This window comes from Salvelinus fontinalis, chromosome 23 (assembly GCF_029448725.1).
Source record: "Salvelinus fontinalis isolate EN_2023a chromosome 23, ASM2944872v1, whole genome shotgun sequence".
Lineage (NCBI taxonomy): Eukaryota > Metazoa > Chordata > Actinopteri > Salmoniformes > Salmonidae > Salvelinus > Salvelinus fontinalis.
The window spans coordinates 1,733,443-1,754,072 of NC_074687.1; the positions used below are offsets into that span (position 1 = coordinate 1,733,443).

General features: G+C 48.4%; 1 protein-coding gene across 1 annotated transcript in view; it reads left to right on the forward strand.

The window, feature by feature from the left end:
* LOC129821559 (bone morphogenetic protein receptor type-2-like) overlaps positions 1 to 15,279 on the forward strand; it is a 120,720-nt gene extending 105,441 nt beyond the window's left edge. Inside the window, exons 12-16 of the mRNA XM_055879221.1 lie at positions 56 to 112; positions 1,723 to 2,042; positions 6,174 to 7,352; positions 7,683 to 8,240; positions 10,501 to 15,279. Coding sequence (XP_055735196.1) covers positions 56 to 112; positions 1,723 to 2,042; positions 6,174 to 7,352; positions 7,683 to 8,240; positions 10,501 to 10,760 — 2,374 coding nt within the window. The 3' untranslated portion in view covers positions 10,761 to 15,279. The remainder of the gene's footprint in view (positions 1 to 55; positions 113 to 1,722; positions 2,043 to 6,173; positions 7,353 to 7,682; positions 8,241 to 10,500) is intronic.
* The last annotated feature ends 5,351 nt before the right edge of the window (positions 15,280 to 20,630 follow it).

Genomic DNA, 20,630 nt, shown 5'->3' on the forward strand with positions numbered 1-20,630 from the left:
CACACACACACACACACACACACACACACACACACACACACACACACACACACAGGACCAAGTCTGTCAGTCCTACGGTTAACCCCATGACCACCACACTGCAGAACGAGAGGTGAACACACACACACACACACACACACACACACACACACACACACACACACACACACACACAGGACCAAGTCTGGTAGCATGTAGACCTTACTGTATAATCACATCTCTCAGCTAGTTAAAGGGATAGGTCGGTATTTTGGGATATGCCCTTTATCTTCTTCCCCAGAGGCAGATGAACACGTGGATACCATTTTTTTGGCTGCGTTCAGTTTGAAGGAATTTGCTATCTAGCGTTAGCGCAAATAGTTATTGAGCTAATGCTAGTTAGCATTGGCTCGCAAAGCTACCTTGTAACTTCCTTCATACTGGACCCAGAGACATAAAAATGGTTTAAAACTTTGATTTGATCTGATCTGACTCTGAGGAAGCAGATAAAGAAAGGGCTTTATTTCCAGAATCCCAAACTATTCCTTTAATACAACATAAAGTTTCAAAAAATATATTTTTATTTCACTTTTATTTAACCAGGTAGGCCAGTTGAGAACAAGTTCTCATTTACAGTTGCGACCTGGCCAAGATAAAGCAAAGCACTTTGACACAAACAACACACAGAGTTACACATGGAGTAAAACAAACATACAGTCAATAATACAGTGAAGAATAAGTCTATATACAATATGAGCAAATGAGGTGAGAAGGGAGGTGAAGGCAAAAAAAAGGCCATGGTGGCGAAGTGAATACAATATAGCAAGTAAAACACTGGAATGGTAGATTGGCAGTGGAAGAATGTACAAAGTAGAGATAGAAATAATGGGGTGCAAAGGAACAAAATAAATAAATGAATACAGTAGGTAAAGAGGTAGTTGTTTGGGCTAAATTATAGATGGGTTATGTACAGGTGCAGTAATCTATGAGCTGCTCTGACAGCTGGTGCTTAAAGCTAGTGAGGGAGATAAGTGTTTCCAGTTTCAGAGATTTTTGTAGTTCGTTCCAGTCATTGGCAGCAGAGAACTGGAAGGAAAGGCGGCCAAAGGAGGAATTGGTTTTGGGGGTGACTAGTGCGATATACCTGCTGGAGCGCGTGCTACAGGTAGGTGCTGCTATGGTGACCAGCGAGCTGAGATAAGGGGGGACTTTACCTAGCAGGGTCTTGTAGATGACCTGGAGCCAGAGGGTTTGGCGACGAGTATGAAGCGAGGGCCAGCCAACGAGAGCATACAGGTCGCAGTGGTGGGTAGTATATGGGGCTTTGGTGACAAAATGGATGGCACTGTGATAGACTACATCCAATTTATTGAGTAGAGTGTTGGAGGCTATTTTGTAAATGACATCGCCGAAGTCGGGGATCGGTAGGATAGTCAGTTTTACAAGGGTATGTTTAGCAGCATGAGTGAAGGATGCTTTGTTGCGAAATAGGAAGCCAATTCTAGATTTAACTTTGGATTGGAGATGTTTGATGTGAGTCTGGAAGGAGAGTTTACAGTAACCAAACAGGTATTTGGTATTTGTAGTTGTCCACATATTCTAAGTCAGAACCGTCCAGAGTAGTGATGCTAGTCGGGCGGGAGGGTGCTGGTAGCGATCGGTTGAAGAGCAAGCATTTAGTTTTACTTAAAGTAGGGCTGCTTATATATGTTCAACCACCTTTCTTCTGCTTGCCTCTAACAGGAACCTGTCTCACGGCCGCAGGGGTCCTAAAGTCAGCCCCTACCCCGACTACTCCTCGTCCTCCTACATCGAGGACCACGAGGGCCGCACGGTGAAGAACCTCCCCGGTGGAGACACCTCTATGTCGTGGACCTCCTCCGTCGGCATCCTAGGGGGAACCAACAGTGCTGGCCCAGAGAAGAACCGAAACTCCATCAACGCTGAGCGGCAGCAGGCCCGTCCGCCCAGCCCGGAGAGCAGCGGCGCCAGCCTCTCCTCCACCACCGCCATGACCTCCATCTCTGAGTCAGGACACGGGGAGGACTCCTCCAGCACACTAGGTCATATTATTACTAGGTTATATTATTATATTTATAGATTATATTATTTATTAGGTACTGGAAATAGGGATGCCAGGAGACCTCTACCTGCCCCAATGCATAGTGCCAACTGTAAGGTTTGGTGGAGGAGGAATAATGGTCTGGGGCTGTTTTTCATGGTTCAGGCCCCTTAGTTCCAGTGAAGGGAAATCTTAACGCCACAGCATACAATGACATTCTAGATGATTCTGTGCTTCCAACAGTTTGGGGAACGCCCTTTCCTGTTTCAGCGTGACAATGTCTCCGTGCACGCCCATAATTTAGAATGAGATGTAGTGTTTATGGAGTCCTCTTTATTTACTGCAGTCCCCTCATCCCCCCCAGTCCCCTCATCCCCCCCAGTCCCCTCATCCCCCTCAGTCCCCCCAGTCCCCTCATCCCCCTCAGTCCCCCCAGTCCCCTCATTCCCCCCAGTCCCCTCATTCTCCTCATTTTCCTCATCCCCCCCAGTCCCCTCGTCCCCTCATTCCCCCCAGTCCCCTCATTCTCCTCAGTCCCCTCATCCCCAACAGTCCCCTCATCCCCCCCAGTCTCCTCATTCCCCTCATCCCCCCCAGTCCCCTCATTCTACTCATTCTCCTCATCCCCCCCAGTCCCCTCATCCCCCCCAGTCCCCTCAGTCCCCTCATTCCCCTCAGTCCCCTCATTTCCCTCATCCCCCCCAGTCCCCTCAGTCTCCTCATTCCCCTCAGTCCCATCAGTCCCCTCAGTCCCCTCATTCCCCTCAGTCCCATCAGTCCCCTCATTCCCCTCAGTCCCCTCATCCCCCCCCAGTCTCCTCAGTCTCCTCATTCCCCTCAGTCCCATCAGTCCCCTCAATCCCATCAGTCCCCTCAATCCCCTCAGTCCCCTCATTCCCCCCAGTCCCCTCATTCCCCCCAGTCCCCTCATTCCCCCCAGTCCCCTCATTCCCCCCAGTCCCCTCATTCCCCTCAGTCCCCTCATTCCCCTCAGTCCCCTCATTCCCCCCAGTCCCCTCATTCCCCTCATTCCCCCCAGTCCCCTCAGTCCCGTCATCCCCCCCAGTCCCCTCATTCTCCTCAGTCCCCTCAGTCCCTTCATTCCCCCCAGTCCCCCCAGTCCCCTCAGTCCCCTCATTCCCCTCATCCCCTCAGTCCCCTCATTCCCCCCAGTCCCCTCATTCCCCCCAGTCCCCTCAGTCCCCTCAGTCCCCTCATTCCCCCCAGTCCCCTCATTCCCCTCAGTCCCCACAGTCCCCTCATTCCCCTCAGTCCCCACAGTCCCCTCAGTCCCCTCATTCCCCCCAGTCCCCTCATTCCCCCCAGTCCCCTCATTCCCCTCATTCTCCTCAGTCCCCTCATCCCCCCCCAGTCCCCTCATCCCCCCAGTCTCCTCATTCCCCTCATCCCCCCCAGTCCCCTCATTCTCCTCATTCTCCTCATCCCCCCCAGTCCCCTCATCCCCCCAGTCCCCTCATTCCCCTCATTTCCCTCATCCCCCCAAGTCCCCTCAGTCCCCTCAGTCTCCTCATTCCCCTCAGTCCCATCAGTCCCCTCAGTCCCCTCATTCCCCTCAGTCCCCTCATTCCCCTCAGTCCCCACAGTCCCCCCAGTCCCCTCATTCCCCTCAGTCCCCTCATTCCCCCCAGTCCCCTCATCCCCCCCAGTCCCCTCATTCCCCTCAGTCCCCTCATTCCCCCCAGTCCCCTCAGTCCCCTCATCCCCCCCAGTCCCCTCGTCCCCTCATTCCCCCAGTCCCCTCATTCTCCTCAGTCCCCTCATCCCCCCCAGTCCCCTCATCCCCCCCAGTCTCCTCATTCCCCTCATCCCCCCCAGTCCCCTCATTCTCCTCATTCTCCTCATCCCCCCCAGTCCCCTCATCCCCCCCAGTCCCCTCAGTCCCCTCATTCCCCTCAGTCCCCTCAGTCCCCTCACCCCCCCCAGTCCCCTCAGTCTCCTCATTCCCCTCAGTCCCATCAGTCCCATCAGTCCCCTCATTCCCCTCAGTCCCCTCATTCCCCCCAGTCCCCTCATCCCCCCCAGTCCCCTCATTCCCCCCAGTCCCCTCATTCCCCCCAGTCCCCTCATTCCCCTCATTCCCCCCAGTCCCCTCATTCCCCTCATTCCCCCCATTCCCCTCAGTCCCCTCATCCCCCCCAGTCCCCTCATTCCCCCCAGTCCCCTCATTCCCCTCATTCCCCCCAGTCCCCTCATTCCCCTCATTCCCCCCAGTCCCCTCAGTCCCGTCATCCCCCCCAGTCCCCTCATTCTCCTCAGTCCCCTCAGTCCCCTCATTCCCCCCAGTCCCCCCAGTCCCCTCAGTCCCCTCATTCCCCTCAGTCCCCTCATTCCCCCCAGTTCCCTCATTCCCCTCAGTCCCCACAGTCCCCTCATTCCCCTCAGTCCCCACAGTCCCCTCAGTCCCCTCATTCCCCCCAGTCCCCTCATTCCCCCCAGTCCCCTCATTCCCCTCATTCCCCTCATTCTCCTCAGTCCCCTCATCCCCCCCCAGTCCCCTCATCCCCCCCAGTCTCCTCATTCCCCTCATCCCCCCCAGTCCCCTCATTCTCCTCATTCTCCTCATCCCCCCCAGTCCCCTCATCCCCCCAGTCCCCTCAGTCCCCTCATTCCCCTCAGTCCCCTCATTTCCCTCATCCCCCCAGTCCCCTCAGTCTCCTCATTCCCCTCAGTCCCATCAGTCCCCTCAGTCCCCTCATTCCCCTCAGTCCCCTCATTCCCCCCAGTCCCCTCAGTCCCCTCATTCCCCTCAGTCCCCACAGTCCCCTCATTCCCCTCAGTCCCCTCATTCCCCCCAGTCCCCTCATCCCCCCCAGTCCCCTCATTCCCCTCAGTCCCATCAGTCCCCTCATTCCCCTCAGTCCCCTCATCCCCCCCAGTCCCCTCAGTCTCCTCAGTCCCATCAGTCCCCTCAGTCCCCTCATTCCCCTCAGTCCCATCAGTCCCCTCATTCCCCTCAGTCCCCTCATTCCCCCCAGTCCCCTCATTCCCCTCATTCCCCCCAGTTCCCTCAGTCCCCTCCTCCCCCCAGTCCCCTCATTCCCCCCAGTCCCCTCATTCCCCCCAGTCCCCTCATTCCCCCCAGTCCCCTCATTCCCCCCAGTCCCCTCATTCCCCTCAGTCCCCTCATTCCCCTCAGTCCCCTCATTCCCCCCAGTCCCCTCATCCCCCCCAGTCCCCTCATTCCCCTCATTCCCCCCAGTCCCCTCCGTCCCCTCATCCCCCCCAGTCCCCTCAGTCCCCTCATCCCCCCCAGTCCCCCTCATTTCCCTCATCCCCCCCAGTCCTCTCATTCTCCTCAGTCCCCCCAGTCCCCTCATTCCCCCCAGTCCCCTCATTCCCCCCAGTCCCCTCATTCCCCTCAGTCCCCTCAGTCCTCTCATCCCCCCCAGTCCCCTCATTCTCCTCAGTCCCCTCAGTCCCCCCAGTCCCCTCATTCCCCCCAGTCCCCTCAGTCCCCTCATTCCCCCCAGTCCCCTCATTCCCCTCATTCCCCCCAGTCCCCTCAGTCCCCCCAGTCCCCTCAGGCCCCTCATTCCCCTCAGTCCCCTCATTCCCCCCAGTCCCCTCAGTCCCCTCAGTCCCCTCAGTCCCCCCAGTCCCCTCATTCCCCCCAGTCCCCTCATTCCCCCCAGTCCCCTCAGTCCCCTCAGTCCCCTCAGTCCCCCCAGTCCCCTCAGGCCCCTCATTCCCCTCATTCCCCCCAGTCCCCTCAGTCCCCTCATTCCCCCCAGTCCCCTCATTCCCCTCAGTCCCCTCAGTCCCCACATTCCCCCCAGTCCCCTCATTCCCCCCAGTCCCCTCAGTCCCCTCATTCCCCCCAGTCCCCCCAGTCCCCTCATTCCCCTCAGTCCCCTCAGTCCCCTCATTCCCCCCAGTCCCCTCATTCCCCTCAGTCCCCTCAGTCCCCTCAGTCCCCCCAGTCCCCTCATTCCCCCCAGTCCCCTCAGTCCCCTCATTCCCCCCAGTCCCCTCATTCCCCCCAGTCCCCTCAGTCCCCTCATTCCCCCCAGTCCCCTCATTCCCCCCAGTCCCCTCAGTCCCCTCAGTCCCCCCAGTCCCCGCATATATTTGTAATGAATACATTATTTCTGTGTTATGTTGTTACAACTAGGTGGAGCTGTGTTGGTGCCGGTGTGTCTGCAGTTGCCCCAGAAGGACTCATCCGGCCCACTAGGTGGCGCTGTGCTGGGGCTGGTGGTGCCGGTGTGTCTGCAGCTGACCCAAGAGGACTTGGAGACCACCAAACTGGACCCTAAAGAGGTTGACAAGAACCTGAAGGAGTCTTCTGATGAGAACCTTATGGAGCACAGCCAGAAACAGTTCTCTGCTCCAGACCCCCTCAGCTCTGGGTCTTCCTCCTTGCTCTACCCTCTCATCAAGCTGGCTGCGGAGGTGACTGGGGCCGGGGCCCAGGGAGGGTCTGGGACCGGGGCCAGTGGGATGGGGGACCCTCCAGCTACTATGTTCCCCCTGCCCAAACAGCAGAACCTCCCCAAGCGGCCCACCAGCCTACCACTCAGCACCAAGGCCAAGCAGGGCTCTGGTTCCTCCTGGCTGAAGTCTAACCTGAGGTCCAATCTGAAGCAGGTAGAGACGGGCGTGGCCAAGATGAACACGGTCGCCCCGGCGGCAGAGCCACGCCTTGTTAACGTTACCAACAACGGAACATCCGGGGTAGGGGTGAATGGGGTGCGGAGCGGGACTGGCGTGTTGGTCGTCAATGGCTATCTGAACGGAGGTGTGGCCTCTTCATCTGGAGGCGGAGCTCCGTACGGGATGACCAATCTGGCGGGCTTCCAGAGTGAGGTTGGCGGAGTAGCCCGCCCGTTACAGACCCCGCTCGGCGGCGAGGATAGTCGACTCAACATCAACTCCAGTCCTGACGAACACGAACCACTGCTGAGGAGAGAGCAGCCCACCGCATGTGACCAGAGACCAACCAATCACCTGGCGGGACGCACCAACACCAACACCAACACCAACAACAACAATAACAGTCTGCTGATGGGCCTGGCGAGCAGAGGGATCACATGTCCTCCTGTAGATGCACGGCCTGAGTCCCTTGCTTTTGTCCCTACCCCCACCCCTAAACCTGTCCCTACCCCCACCCCTAAACCTGTCTCTGTCTCCACCCCTAAACCTGTCTCTGTCCCTACCCCCACCCCTAAACCTGTCTCTGTCCCTACCCCCACCCCTAAACCTGTCTCTGTCCCTACCCCCACCCCTAAACCTGTCTCTGTCCCTACCCCTAAACCTGTCTCTGTCCCTACCCCCACCCCTAAACCTGTCTCTGTCCCTACCCCCACCCCTAAACGTGTCTCTGTCTCCACCCCTAAACCTGTCTCTGTCCCTACCCCTAAACCTGTCTCTGTCTCCACCCCTAAACCTGTCTCTGTCCCCACCCCTAAACCTTTCCCTACCCCCACCCCTAAACCTGTCTCTGTCCCTACCCCCACCCCTAAACCTGTCTCTGTCCCTACCCCCACCCCTAAACCTGTCTCTGTCCCTACCCCCACCCCTAAACCTGTCCCTACCCCCACCCCTAAACCTGTCCCTACCCCCACCCCTAAACCTGTCCCTACCCCCACCCCTAAACCTGTCCCTACCCCCACCCCTAAACCTGTCTCTACCCCCACCCCTAAACCTGTCTCTGTCCCTACCCCCACCCCTAAACCTGTCTCTGTCCCTACCCCTAAACCTGTCTCTGTCCCTACCCCCACCCCTAAACCTGTCTCTGTCCCTACCCCCACCCCTAAACCTGTCTCTGTCCCTACCCCTGTCTCTGTCACTCCTCATGTCCCTGTCACTACCCCTGTCTCTGTCCCTACCCCTGTCTCTGTCACTCCTCATGTCCCTGTCACTGTCCCTGTCTCTGTCCCTACCCCTGTCTCTGTCACTCCTCATGTCCCTGTCACTGTCCCTGTCTCTGTCCCTACCCCCACCCCTACACCTGTCTCTGTCCCTACCCCTGTCTCTGTCACTCCTCATGTCCCTGTCACTCCCCCTGTCTCTGTCCATCTCCCTGTCTTTGCTCCTATATCAGCAACAACAGTCCCAGAGCCCCAGCAGGAGGCTGCCCAGCTCCGACAGCCCAAACCCAGACGACCTGAGAGACCCTGCTCCCTGGACCTCTCTGCCTCCCTGGACCTCTCTGCCTCTTCACACAACAGCTCCTCAGGTGAGATGAGAACACAGCCAGCCGCTGAGGAACCAGGCCCAGCCGCTGGGGAGGGGATTAATAATGGGATTAATAATTTACATTTTTGTTAATTATAGGTCTCTACTTATGACCAGAGTCCATAGAGTTGAGCTTTAGTCAAAAGTAGTGCACTCCATAGGGAATAGGGTTCCATAGGGCTCTGGTCTAAAGTAGTGCACTCCATAGGGAATAGGGTTCCATAGGGTTCTGGTCTAAAGTAGTGCACTCCATAGGGAATAGTGTTCCATAGGGCTCTGGTCTAAAGTAGTGCACTCCATAGGGAATAGGGTTCCATAGGGCTCTGGTCTAAAGTAGTGCACTATATAGGGAATAGGGCTCTGGTCTAAAGTAGTGCACTCCATAGGGAATAGGGTTCCATAGGGCTCTGGTCTAAAGTAGTGCACTCCATAGGGAATAGGGTTCCATAGGGCTCTGGTCTAAAGTAGTGCACTCCATAGGGAATAGGGTTCCATAGGGCTCTGGTCTAAAGTAGTGCACTCCATAGGGAATAGGGTTCCATAGGGCTCTGGTCTAAAGTAATGCACTCCATAGGGAATAGGGTTCCATAGGGCTCTGGTCTAAAGTAGTGCACTCCATAGGGAATAGGGTTCCATAGGGCTCTGGTCTATAGTAGTGCACTCCATAGGGAATAGTGTTCCATAGGGCTCTGGTCTAAAGTAATGCACTCCATAGGGAATAGGGTTCCATAGGGCTCTGGTCTATAGTAGTGCACTATATAGGGAATAGGGCTCTGGTCTAAAGTAGTGCACTATATAGGGAATAGGGCTCTGGTCTAAAGTAGTGCACTATATAGGGAATAGGGCTCTGGTCTATAGTAGTGCACTATATAGGGAATAGATTGACATTTGGGATGCACACTATGACCTAGCCTGATCCCAGGTCTGTTTGCGCTGTCTTGTTAATGACCAGAGTTGGCAAGACAGCACAAACAGATCTGAGACCAGGCTATATCTGACCTAGTACAGATCTGGGACCAGGCTATATCTGACCTAGTACAGATCTGAGACCAGGCTATATCTGACCTAGTACAGATCTGAGACCAGGCTATATCTGACCTAGTACAGATCTGGGACCAGGCTATATCTGACCTAGTACAGATCTGAGACCAGGCTATATCTGACCTAGTACAGATCTGAGACCAGGCTATATCTGACCTAGTACAGATCTGAGACCAGGCTATATCTGACCTAGTACAGATCTGAGACCAGGCTATATCTGACCTAGTACAGATCTGGGACCAGGCTATATCTGACCTAGTACAGATCTGAGACCAGGCTATATCTGACCTAGTACAGATCTGAGACCAGGCTATATCTGACCTAGTATAGATCTGAGACCAGGCTATATCTGACCTAGTACAGATCTGGGACCAGGCTATGTCTGACCTAGTACAGATCTGGGACCAGGCTATGTCTGACCTAGTACAGATCTGAGACCAGGCTATGTCTGACCTAGTACAGATCTGAGACCAGGCTATATCTGACCTAGTACAGTAACACAGGTCAATCACAACAAGACTCACAGTCAAATGACTATTTGGTGTTTCCACGTTCCAGGAGGTGTGTTGCCTGAGACAATAAGAAATGGTGTTGTTATTCAAACAGCCAGCAGGACTTTAGTTTACTGCTTGTTTGGTCTGGAAAGGTCACACCGCAATGTGTTTCCTGTGGTTACTGCTGTTTTGACGCCAAGGAGTGTGTGGGGGTGTGTGTGTGTGTGTGTGTGTGTGTGTGTGTGTGTGTGTGTGTGTGTGTGTGTGTGTGTGTGTGTGTGTGTGTGTGTGTGTGTGTGTGTGTGTGTGTGTGTGTGTGTGTGTGTGTGTGTGTGTGTGTGTGTGTGTGTGACAAATACTATCAGCAGTGGTACATTTCCCTATCACTAGAGAGCAGCATTCTGGGACTGGATGTATAAACGTGTCATTCTCCACTCTGCTGCTTTGTATGGATGTTTGAACGTGTCATTCTCCACTCTGCTGCTTTGTATGGATGTATGGACGTGTCATTCTCCACTCTGCTGCTTTGTATGGATGTATGGACGTGTCATTCTCCACTCTGCTGCTTTGTATGGATGTTTGAACGTGTCATTCTCCACTCTGCTGCTTTGTATGGATGTTTGAACGTGTCATTCTCCACTCTGCTGCTTTGTATTGATGCCATTTGAGACTCATCGTAAATGCCATTCTCATTTTCCCTAATAACACCTGTCCGTCTCCTCCCAGGTGACGGCTCGTCACTGGACGACCAGGGAGGGTCAGGTGAGAAGATCAAGCGTCGCGTCAAGACACCGTACTCCCTGAAGAGGTGGCGTCCCACCACCTGGGTGGTCTCCACGGATACCCCGGTGGGCGTGGTGAACAACAAGGACGCTGCCAAGGCTCCTCGCTCCAAGTCCTCCACTGCTGTCTACTTGGTGGGGGGCGGGACTACCACCGCTGCCATGACTTCTGACCCCTGTGACCCTGGCATTACCTGCCTGTGAACCCTGACCCCTGTGACCCTGGCATTACCTGCCTGTGAACCCTGACCCCTGTGACCCTGGCATTACCTGCCTGTGAACCCTGACCCCTGTGACCCTGGCATTACCTGCCTGTGAACCCTGACCCCTGTGACCCTGGCATTACCTGCCTGTGAACCCTGACCCCTGGGACCCTGGCATTACCTGCCTGTGAACCCTGACCCCTGTGACCCTGGCATTACCTGCCTGTGAACCCTGACCCCTGGGTGTGTGGCTAGAGGGAGTGGCCAGAGAAGTGTGGTCATAAGCGCCAGCTGATGAGCCAAAATAGCTGATTACTAACTAACTCTTATGTGGACAGCTACTTCAGTGACTTTAACAAATTAACAAATTAACTGGCTACTTCCGATTTTAAGAAACCCACTGAGGAGGGTGTGGCCAGAGAAGGACTGCGTCTACAGAAGGCTACATTGAGGAGGGTGTGGCCAGAGAAGGACTGTGTCTACAGATGGCTACATTGAGGAGGGTGTGGCCAGAGAAGGACTGTGTCTACAGATGGCTACATTGAGGAGGGTGTGGCCAGAGAAGGACTGCGTCTACAGATGGCTACATTGAGGAGGGTGTGGCCAGAGAAGGACTGTGTCTACAGAAGGCTACATTGAGGAGGGTGTGGCCAGAGAAGGACTGTGTCTACAGAAGGATACATTGAGGAGGGTGTGGCCAGAGAAGGACTGTGTCTACAGATGGCTACAGCTGTGTCTCAAATTGACCCTATTCACTATATAGTGCACTACCTTTGCCCATGGCAGCATGCTCTAGTATTCTGAGTTTCCTGGGTACCATTCTGTCAGGAGAAGAAACGATGTGAAATGAATCAAAGAAAGATAATCAATTAGCAAGAAAGAAGCATTTCTAAAAGGTTTCTTTACTTTGAAGAACTTGCTTTAAACAGAACCTAGCTATGCTAAAGCAACATTGGCTTTAAATGCTGTCCCATTATACCTGCTGTCCCATTATAAATGCTGTTCCATTATAAATGCTGTCCCATTATAGGTGCTGTTCCATTATAAATGCTGTCCCATTATATGTGCTGTGCCATTATATGTGCTGTGCCATTATATGTGCTGTCCCATTATAAATGCTGTCCCATTATAAATGCTGTTCCATTATAAATGCTGTCCCATTATAAATGCTGTCCCATTATATGTGCTGTGCCATTATATGTGCTGTCCCATTATAAATGCTGTCCCATTATAAATGCTGTTCCATTATAAATGCTGTCCCATTATAAATGCTTTTCCATTATAAATGCTGTCCCATTATATATGCTGTCCCATTATATCCAGTGCCTTGCAAAAGTATTCATCCCCCTTGGCGTTTTTCCTATTTTGTTGCATTACAACCTGTAATTTAAATAGATTTTTATTTGGATTTTATATAATGGATATACCCAAAATAGTCCAAAATGTTGAAGTGAAAAAATTACTTGTTTCAAAAAATACAAAATGGATAAGTGGTATGTATTCACCCCCTTTGCTATGAAGCCCCTAAATAAGTTCTGGTGCAACCAATTACCTTCAGAAGTCACATAATTTGTGAAATAAAGTCCACCTGTGTTCTGAAAGGCCCCAGAGTCTGCAACACCACTAAGCAAGGGTCAACACCAAGCAAGCAGCACCATGAAGACCAAGGAGCTCTCCAAACAGGCCAGGGACAAAGTTGTGGAGAAGTACAGATCAGGGTTGGGTTATAAAAAAATATCAGAAACTTTGAACATCCCACGGAGCACCATTAAATCCATTATATAAAAATGTAAAGAATATGGCACCACAACAAACCTGCCAAGAGAGGGCTGCCCACCAAAACTCACGGACCAGGCAAGGAGGGCATTAATCAGAGAGGCAACAAAGAGACCAAAGATAACCCTGAAGCCATTGCTTAAAGAAAAAAACAAGCAAACACGTTTGGTTTTCACCAAAAGGCATGTGGGAAACTCCCCAAACATATGGAGGAAGGTACTCTGGTTAGATGAGACAAAAATGTAGCTTTTTGGCCATCAAGGAAAACATTATGTCTGGAGCAAACCCAACACCTCTCATCATCCCGAGAGCACCATCCCCACAGTGAAGCATGGTGGTGGCAGCATCATGCTGTGGGAATGTTTTTCATCGGCAAGGACCGGGAAACTGGTCAGAATTGAAGGAATGATGGATGCCGCTAAATACAGGGAGTTTCTTGAGGGAAACCTGTTTCAGTCTTCCAGAGATTTGAGACTGGAACGGAGGTTCACCTTCCAGCAGGACAATGACCCTAAGCATACTGCAAAAGCAACACGCAAGTGGTTTAAGGGGAAACATTTAAAATGTCTTGGAATGGCCTAGTCAAAGCCCAGACCTCAATCCAATTGAGAATCATCTGTGGTATGACTTAAAGATTGCTGTACACCAGCGGGACCCATCCAACTTGAAGGAGCTGGAGCAGTTTTGCCTTGAAGAATGGGCAAAAATCCCAGTAGCTAGATGTGCCAAGCTTATAGAGACATACCCCAAGAGACGTGTAGCTGTAATTGCTGCAAAATGGGGCTCTACAAAGTATTGACTTTGAGGGGTGAATAGTTATTGATTGGACATGATTTGGAAAGGCACACACCTGTCTATATAAGGTCCCACAGTTGACAGTGCATGTCAGAGCAAAAACCAAGCCATGAGGTTGAAGGAATTGTCCGTAGAGCTCCGAGACAGGATTGTGTCGAGGCACAGATCTGGGGAAGGGTACCAAAACATTTCTGAAGCATTGAAGGTCCCCAAGAACACAGTGGCCTCCATCATTCTGAAATGGAAGAAGTTTGGAAACACCAAGACTCTTCCCAGAGATGGTCGCCCGGCCAAACTGAGCAATCGGGGGAGAAGGGCCTTGGTCAGGGAGGTAACCAAGAACCGATGGTCACTCTGACAGAGCTCCAGAGTTCCCCTCTGGAGATGGGAGAACCTTCCAGAAGGACAACCATCTCTGCAGTACTCCACCAATCAGGCCTTTTATGGTAGAGTGGCCAGATGGAAGCCACTTCTCAGTAAAGGGCACATGACAGCCCACTTGCAGTTTACCAAAAGGCACCTAATGGACTTTCAGACCTTAGGATACAAGATTCTGGAGGCTGTAATCGCTGCCAAAGGTGCTTCAACAAGTACTGAGTAAAGGGTCTGAATACTTATGTAAATGGGATATTTCAGTTTTTGCAAACATTTATAAAAACAATTTTTTTGCTTTGTCATTATGGGATATTGTGTGTAGATTGATGAGGGGAAAAAAATATGAAATTAATTTTAGCGTAAGACTGTAACGTAACAAAATGTGGAAAATGTCAAGTGGTCTGAATGCCCTGTATCTGCCTGTATCTGCTGTTCCATTATATTTGTTGAGGCACTTTTTTTTAAACAAATAATCACCTAGTGAAGTCGTTGTGTGACCTGGGATCAGGTTAAAGGTTAAAGGTTCAAGAGTGGTCTTTAAACATTAAGAGGAGAAGAAGAAAATGGATTGATCTAACGATCAGTAATAACATGCTTCCCAAATGGCACCCTATATAGTGCCATAGGGCTCTGGTCTAAAGTAGTGCACTACATAGGGAATAGGGTTCTATAGGGCTCTGGTCTATAGTAGTGCACTATATAGGGAATAGGGTGCCATAGGGCTCTGGTCTAAAGTAGTGCACTACATAGGGAATAGGGCTCTGGTCTAAAGTAGTGCACTATATAGGGAATAGGGTGCCATAGGGCTCTGGTCTAAAGTAGTGCACTACATAGGGAATAGGGCTCTGGTCTAAAGTAGTGCACTATATAGGGAATAGGGTGCCATAGGGCTCTGGTCTAAAGTAGTGCACTATATAGGGAATAGGGCTCTGGTCTAAAGTAGTGCACTACATGGGGAATAGGGCTCTGGTCTATAGTAGTGCACTACATGGGGAATAGGGCTCCATAGGGCTCTGGTCTAAAGTAGTGCACTATATAGGGAATAGGGTGCCATAGGGCTCTGGTCTAAAGTAGTGCACTATATAGGGAATAGGGCTCTGGTCTAAAGTAGTGCACTACATGGGGAATAGGGCTCTGGTCTATAGTAGTGCACTACATGGGGAATAGGGCTCCATAGGGCTCTGGTCTAAAGTAGTGCACTATATAGGGAATAGGGTGCCATAGGGCTCTGGTCTAAAGTAGTGCACTATATAGGGAATAGGGCTCTGGTCTAAAGTAGTGCACTACATAGGGAATAGGGCTCCATAGGGCTCTGGTCTAAAGTAGTGCACTACATAGGGAATAGGGTGCTATTTGGGAAGCATATATAGACTGCTCCTGTGGACTTCTATGGATACTGTCCATATAAAACAGCAGATTGACGCTAGAGTCTTTGAGGGTTGGCTGCACATTGTTTTTCAATTCGTTTATGCTCAGTACATTCATAATGTTTATGTATTTGTTTCAACTAATCTGTATATTCTACATTTTTGTATCAAATAAAAACCTGTGCAATAGGCTTTTAGCTTTTTCAACTTTCTTTTTCAGTGTGTTTTTTTTTTTTTTTTTTTGATATTGTAAACAAACAACAACAACAAAAGCACTTATTGTTATTATTATCAGTAGTGATCCTGCTTCCTGTCACGTGTCCTTGAATGAGACGTTTCATTGGACGACAATCCTTTACTTTCTCACCAATCCCATCAAACCTGAGAAGGAAAAGCAACCATTCAAATCAACAAGAAGGGTGTGGACGGAAAGGACAGGGCTGTGTTAGGATGTCCTATCAGAGTAAAGCAGGAAGTTTTAGCAGGAAGTTGTGCAAACTAGACAATATTTCAAATGTTATTAGTCACATGCTTCATAAACAAACAGTGAAATGCTGAATTACAGGTCCTTTTCCAACAATGCAGAGTTAAAAAATGAATTGAGATAGTGGCAATACGGTGAATAGCGAACAAAAATATCATGACTATATACAGGGAGTACCAAGACGATGTGCAGGAGGTAATTCAGGTAGATATCTACACATAGGTAGGGGTAAAGGGACCAGACAACAGGATAGATAATAGACAGTAACAGCAGTATACTGTAGGTAGGGGTAAAGGATAGATAATAGACAGTAACAGCAGTATACTGTAGGTAGGGGTAAAGGATAGATAATAGACAGTAACAGCAGTATACTGTAGGTAGGGGTAAAGGATAGATAATAGACAGTAACAGCAGTATACTGTAGGTAGGGGTAAAGGATAGATAATAGACAGTAACAGCAGTATACTGTAGGTAGGGGTAAAGGATAGATAATAGACAGTAACAGCAGTATACTGTAGGTAGGGGTAAAGGATAGATAATAGACAGTAACAGCAGTATACTGTAGGTAGGGGTAAAGGATAGATAATAGACAGTAACAGCAGTATACTGTAGGTAGGGGTAAAGGATAGATAATAGACAGTAACAGCAGTATACTGTAGGTAGGGGTAAAGGATAGATAATAGACAGTAACAGCAGTATACTGTAGGTAGGGGTAAAGGATAGATAATAGACAGTAACAGCAGTATACTGTAGGTAGGGGTAAAGGATAGATAATAGACAGTAACAGCAGTATACTGTAGGTAGGGGTAAAGGATAGATAATAGACAGTAACAGCAGTATACTGTAGGTAGGGGTAAAGGATAGATAATAGACAGTAACAGCAGTATACTGTAGGTAGGGGTAAAGGATAGATAATAGACAGTAACAGCAGTATACTGTAGGTAGGGGTAAAGGATAGATAATAGACAGTAACAGGTAGTATACTGTAGGTAGGGGTAAAGGATAGATAATAGACAGTAACAGCAGTATACTGTAGGTGGGGGTAAAGGATAGATAATAGACAGTAACAGCAGTATACTGTAGGTAGGGGTAAAGGATAGATAATAGACAGTAACAGCAGTATACTGTAGGTAGGGGTAAAGGATAGATAATAGACAGTAACAGCAGTATACTGTAGGTAGGGGTGGATAGATAATAGACAGTAACAGCAGTATACTGTAGGTAGGGGTAAAGGATAGATAATAGACAGTAACAGCAGTATACTGTAGGTAGAGGATAGATAATAGACAGTAACAGCAGTATACTGTAGGTAGGGGTAAAGGATAGATAATAGACAGTAACAGCAGTATACTGTAGGTAGGGGTAAAGGATAGATAATAGACAGTAACAGCAGTATACTGTAGGTAGGGGTAAAGGATAGATAATAGACAGTAACAGCAGTATACTGTAGGTAGGGGTAAAGGATAGATAATAGACAGTAACAGCAGTATACTGTAGGTAAAGGATAGATAATAGACAGTAACAGCAGTATACTGTAGGTAGGGGTAAAGGATAGATAATAGACAGTAACAGCAGTATACTGTAGGTAAAGGATAGATAATAGACAGTAACAGCAGTATACTGTAGGTAGGGGTAAAGGATAGATAATAGACAGTAACAGCAGTATACTGTAGGTAGGGGTAAAGGATAGATAATAGACAGTAACAGCAGTATACTGTAGGTAGGGGTAAAGGATAGATAATAGACAGTAACAGCAGTATACTGTAGGTAGGGGTAAAGGATAGATAATAGACAGTAACAGCAGTATACTGTAGGTAGGGGTAAAGGATAGATAATAGACAGTAACAGCAGTATACTGTAGGTAGGGGTAAAGGATAGATAATAGACAGTAACAGCAGTATACTGTAGGTAGGGGTAAAGGATAGATAATAGACAGTAACAGCAGTATACTGTAGGTAGGGGTAAAGGATAGATAATAGACAGTAACAGCAGTATACTGTAGGTAAAGGATAGATAATAGACAGTAACAGCAGTATACTGTAGGTAGGGGTAAAGGATAGATAATAGACAGTAACAGCAGTATACTGTAGGTAAAGGATAGATAATAGACAGTAACAGCAGTATACTGTAGGTAGGGGTAAAGGATAGATAATAGACAGTAACAGCAGTATACTGTAGGTAGGGGTAAAGGATAGATAATAGACAGTAACAGCAGTATACTGTAGGTAGGGGTAAAGGATAGATAATAGACAGTAACAGCAGTATACTGTAGGTAGGGGTAAATGATAGATAATAGACAGTAACAGCAGTATACTGTAGGTAGAGGATAGATAATAGACAGTAACAGCAGTATACTGTAGGTAGGGGTAAAGGATAGATAATAGACAGTAACAGCAGTATACTGTAGGTAGGGGTAAAGGATAGATAATAGACAGTAACAGCAGTATACTGTAGGTAGGGGTAAAGGATAGATAATAGACAGTAACAGCAGTATACTGTAGGTAGGGGTATAGGATAGATAATAGACAGTAACAGCAGTATACTGTAGGTAGGGGTAAAGGATAGATAATAGACAGTAACAGCAGTATACTGTAGGTAGGGGTAAAGGATAGATAATAGACAGTAACAACAGTATACTGTAGGTAGGGGTAAAGGATAGATAATAGACAGTAACAGCAGTATACTGTAGGTAGGGGTAAAGGATAGATAATAGACAGTAACAGCAGTATACTGTAGGTAGGGGTAAAGGATAGATAATAGACAGTAACAGCAGTGTACTGTAGGTAGAGGATAGATAATAGACAGTAACAGCAGTATACTGTAGGTAGAGGATAGATAATAGACAGTAACAGCAGTATACTGTAGGTAGAGGATATATAATAGACAGTAACAGCAGTATACTGTAGGTAGAGGATCGATACTAGACAGTAACAGCAGTATACTGTAGGTATGGGTAAAGGATAGATAATAGACAGTAACAGCAGTATACTGTAGGTAGGGGTAAAGGATAGATAATAGACAGTAACAGCAGTATACTGTAGGTAGGGGTAAAGGATAGATAATAGACAGTAACAGCAGTATACTGTAGGTAGGGGTAAAGGATAGATAATAGACAGTAACAGCAGTATACTGTAGGTAGGGGTAAAGGATAGATAATAGACAGTAACAGCAGTGTACTGTAGGTAGAGGATAGATAATAGACAGTAACAGCAGTGTACTGTAGGTAGAGGATAGATAATAGACAGTAACAGCAGTATACTGTAGGTAGAGGATAGATAATAGACAGTAACAGCAGTATACTGTAGGTAGGGGTAAAGGATAGATAATAGACAGTAACAGCAGTATATTGTAGGTAGGGGTAAAGGATAGATAATAGACAGTAACAGCAGTATACTGTAGGTAGGGGTAAAGGATAGATAATAGACAGTAACAGCAGTATACTGTAGGTAGGGGTAAAGGATAGATAATAGACAGTAACAGCAGTATACTGTAGGTAGGGGTAAAGGATAGATATTAGACAGTAACAGCAGTATACTGTAGGTAGGGGTAAAGGATAGATAATAGACAGTAGCAGCAGTATACTGTAGGTAGGGGTAAAGGATAGATAATAGACAGTAACAGCAGTATACTGTAGGTAGGGGTAAAGGATAGATAATAGACAGTAACAGCAGTATACTGTAGGTAGGGGTAAAGGATAGATAATAGACAGTAACAGCAGTATACTGTAGGTAGGGGTAAAGGATAGATAATAGACAGTAACAGCAGTATACTGTAGGTAGGGGTAAAGGATAGATAATAGACAGTAACAGCAGTATACTGTAGGTAGGGGTAAAGGATAGATAATAGACAGTAGCAGCAGTATACTGTAGGTAGGGGTAAAGGATAGATAATAGACAGTAACAGCAGTATACTGTAGGTAGGGGTAAAGGATAGATAATAGACAGTAACAGCAGTATACTGTAGGTAGGGGTAAAGGATAGATAATAGACAGTAACAGCAGTATACTGTAGGTAGGGGTAAAGGATAGATAATAGACAGTAACAGCAGTATACTGTAGGTAGGGATAAAGGATAGATAATAGACAGTAACAGCAGTATACTGTAGGTAGGGGTAAAGGATAGATAATAGACAGTAACAGCAGTATACTGTAGGTAGGGGTAAAGGATAGATAATAGACAGTAACAGCAGTATACTGTAGGTAGGGGTAAAGGATAGATAATAGACAGTAACAGCAGTATACTGTAGGTAGGGGTAAAGGATAGATAATAGACAGTAACAGCAGTATACTGTAGGTAAAGGATAGATAATAGACAGTAACAGCAGTATACTGTAGGTAGGGGTAAAGGATAGATAATAGACAGTAACAGCAGTATACTGTAGGTAGGGGTGAAGGATAGATAATAGACAGTAACAGCAGTATACTGTAGGTAGGGGTAAAGGATAGATAATAGACAGTAACAGCAGTATACTGTAGGTAGGGGTAAAGGATAGATAATAGACAGTAACAGCAGTATACTGTAGGTAGGGGTAAAGGATAGATAATAGACAGTAACAGCAGTATACTGTAGGTAGGGGTAAAGGATAGATAATAGACAGTAACAGCAGTATACTGTAGGTAGGGGTAAAGGATAGATAATAGACAGTAACAGCAGTATACTGTAGGTAGGGGTAAAGGATAGATAATAGACAGTAACAGCAGTATACTGTAGGTAAAGGATAGATAATAGACAGTAACAGCAGTATACTGTAGGTAGGGGTGAAGGATAGATAATAGACAGTAACAGCAGTATACTGTAGGTAGGGGTAAAGGATAGATAATAGACAGTAACAGCAGTATACTGTAGGTAGGGGTAAAGGATAGATAATAGACAGTAACAGCAGTATACTGTAGGTAGGGGTAAAGGATAGATAATAGACAGTAACAGCAGTATACTGTAGGTAGGGGTAAAGGATAGATAATAGACAGTAACAGCAGTATACTGTAGGTAGGGGTAAAGGATAGATAATAGACAGTAACAGCAGTATACTGTAGGTAGGGGTAAAGGATAGATAATAGACAGTAACAGCAGTATAC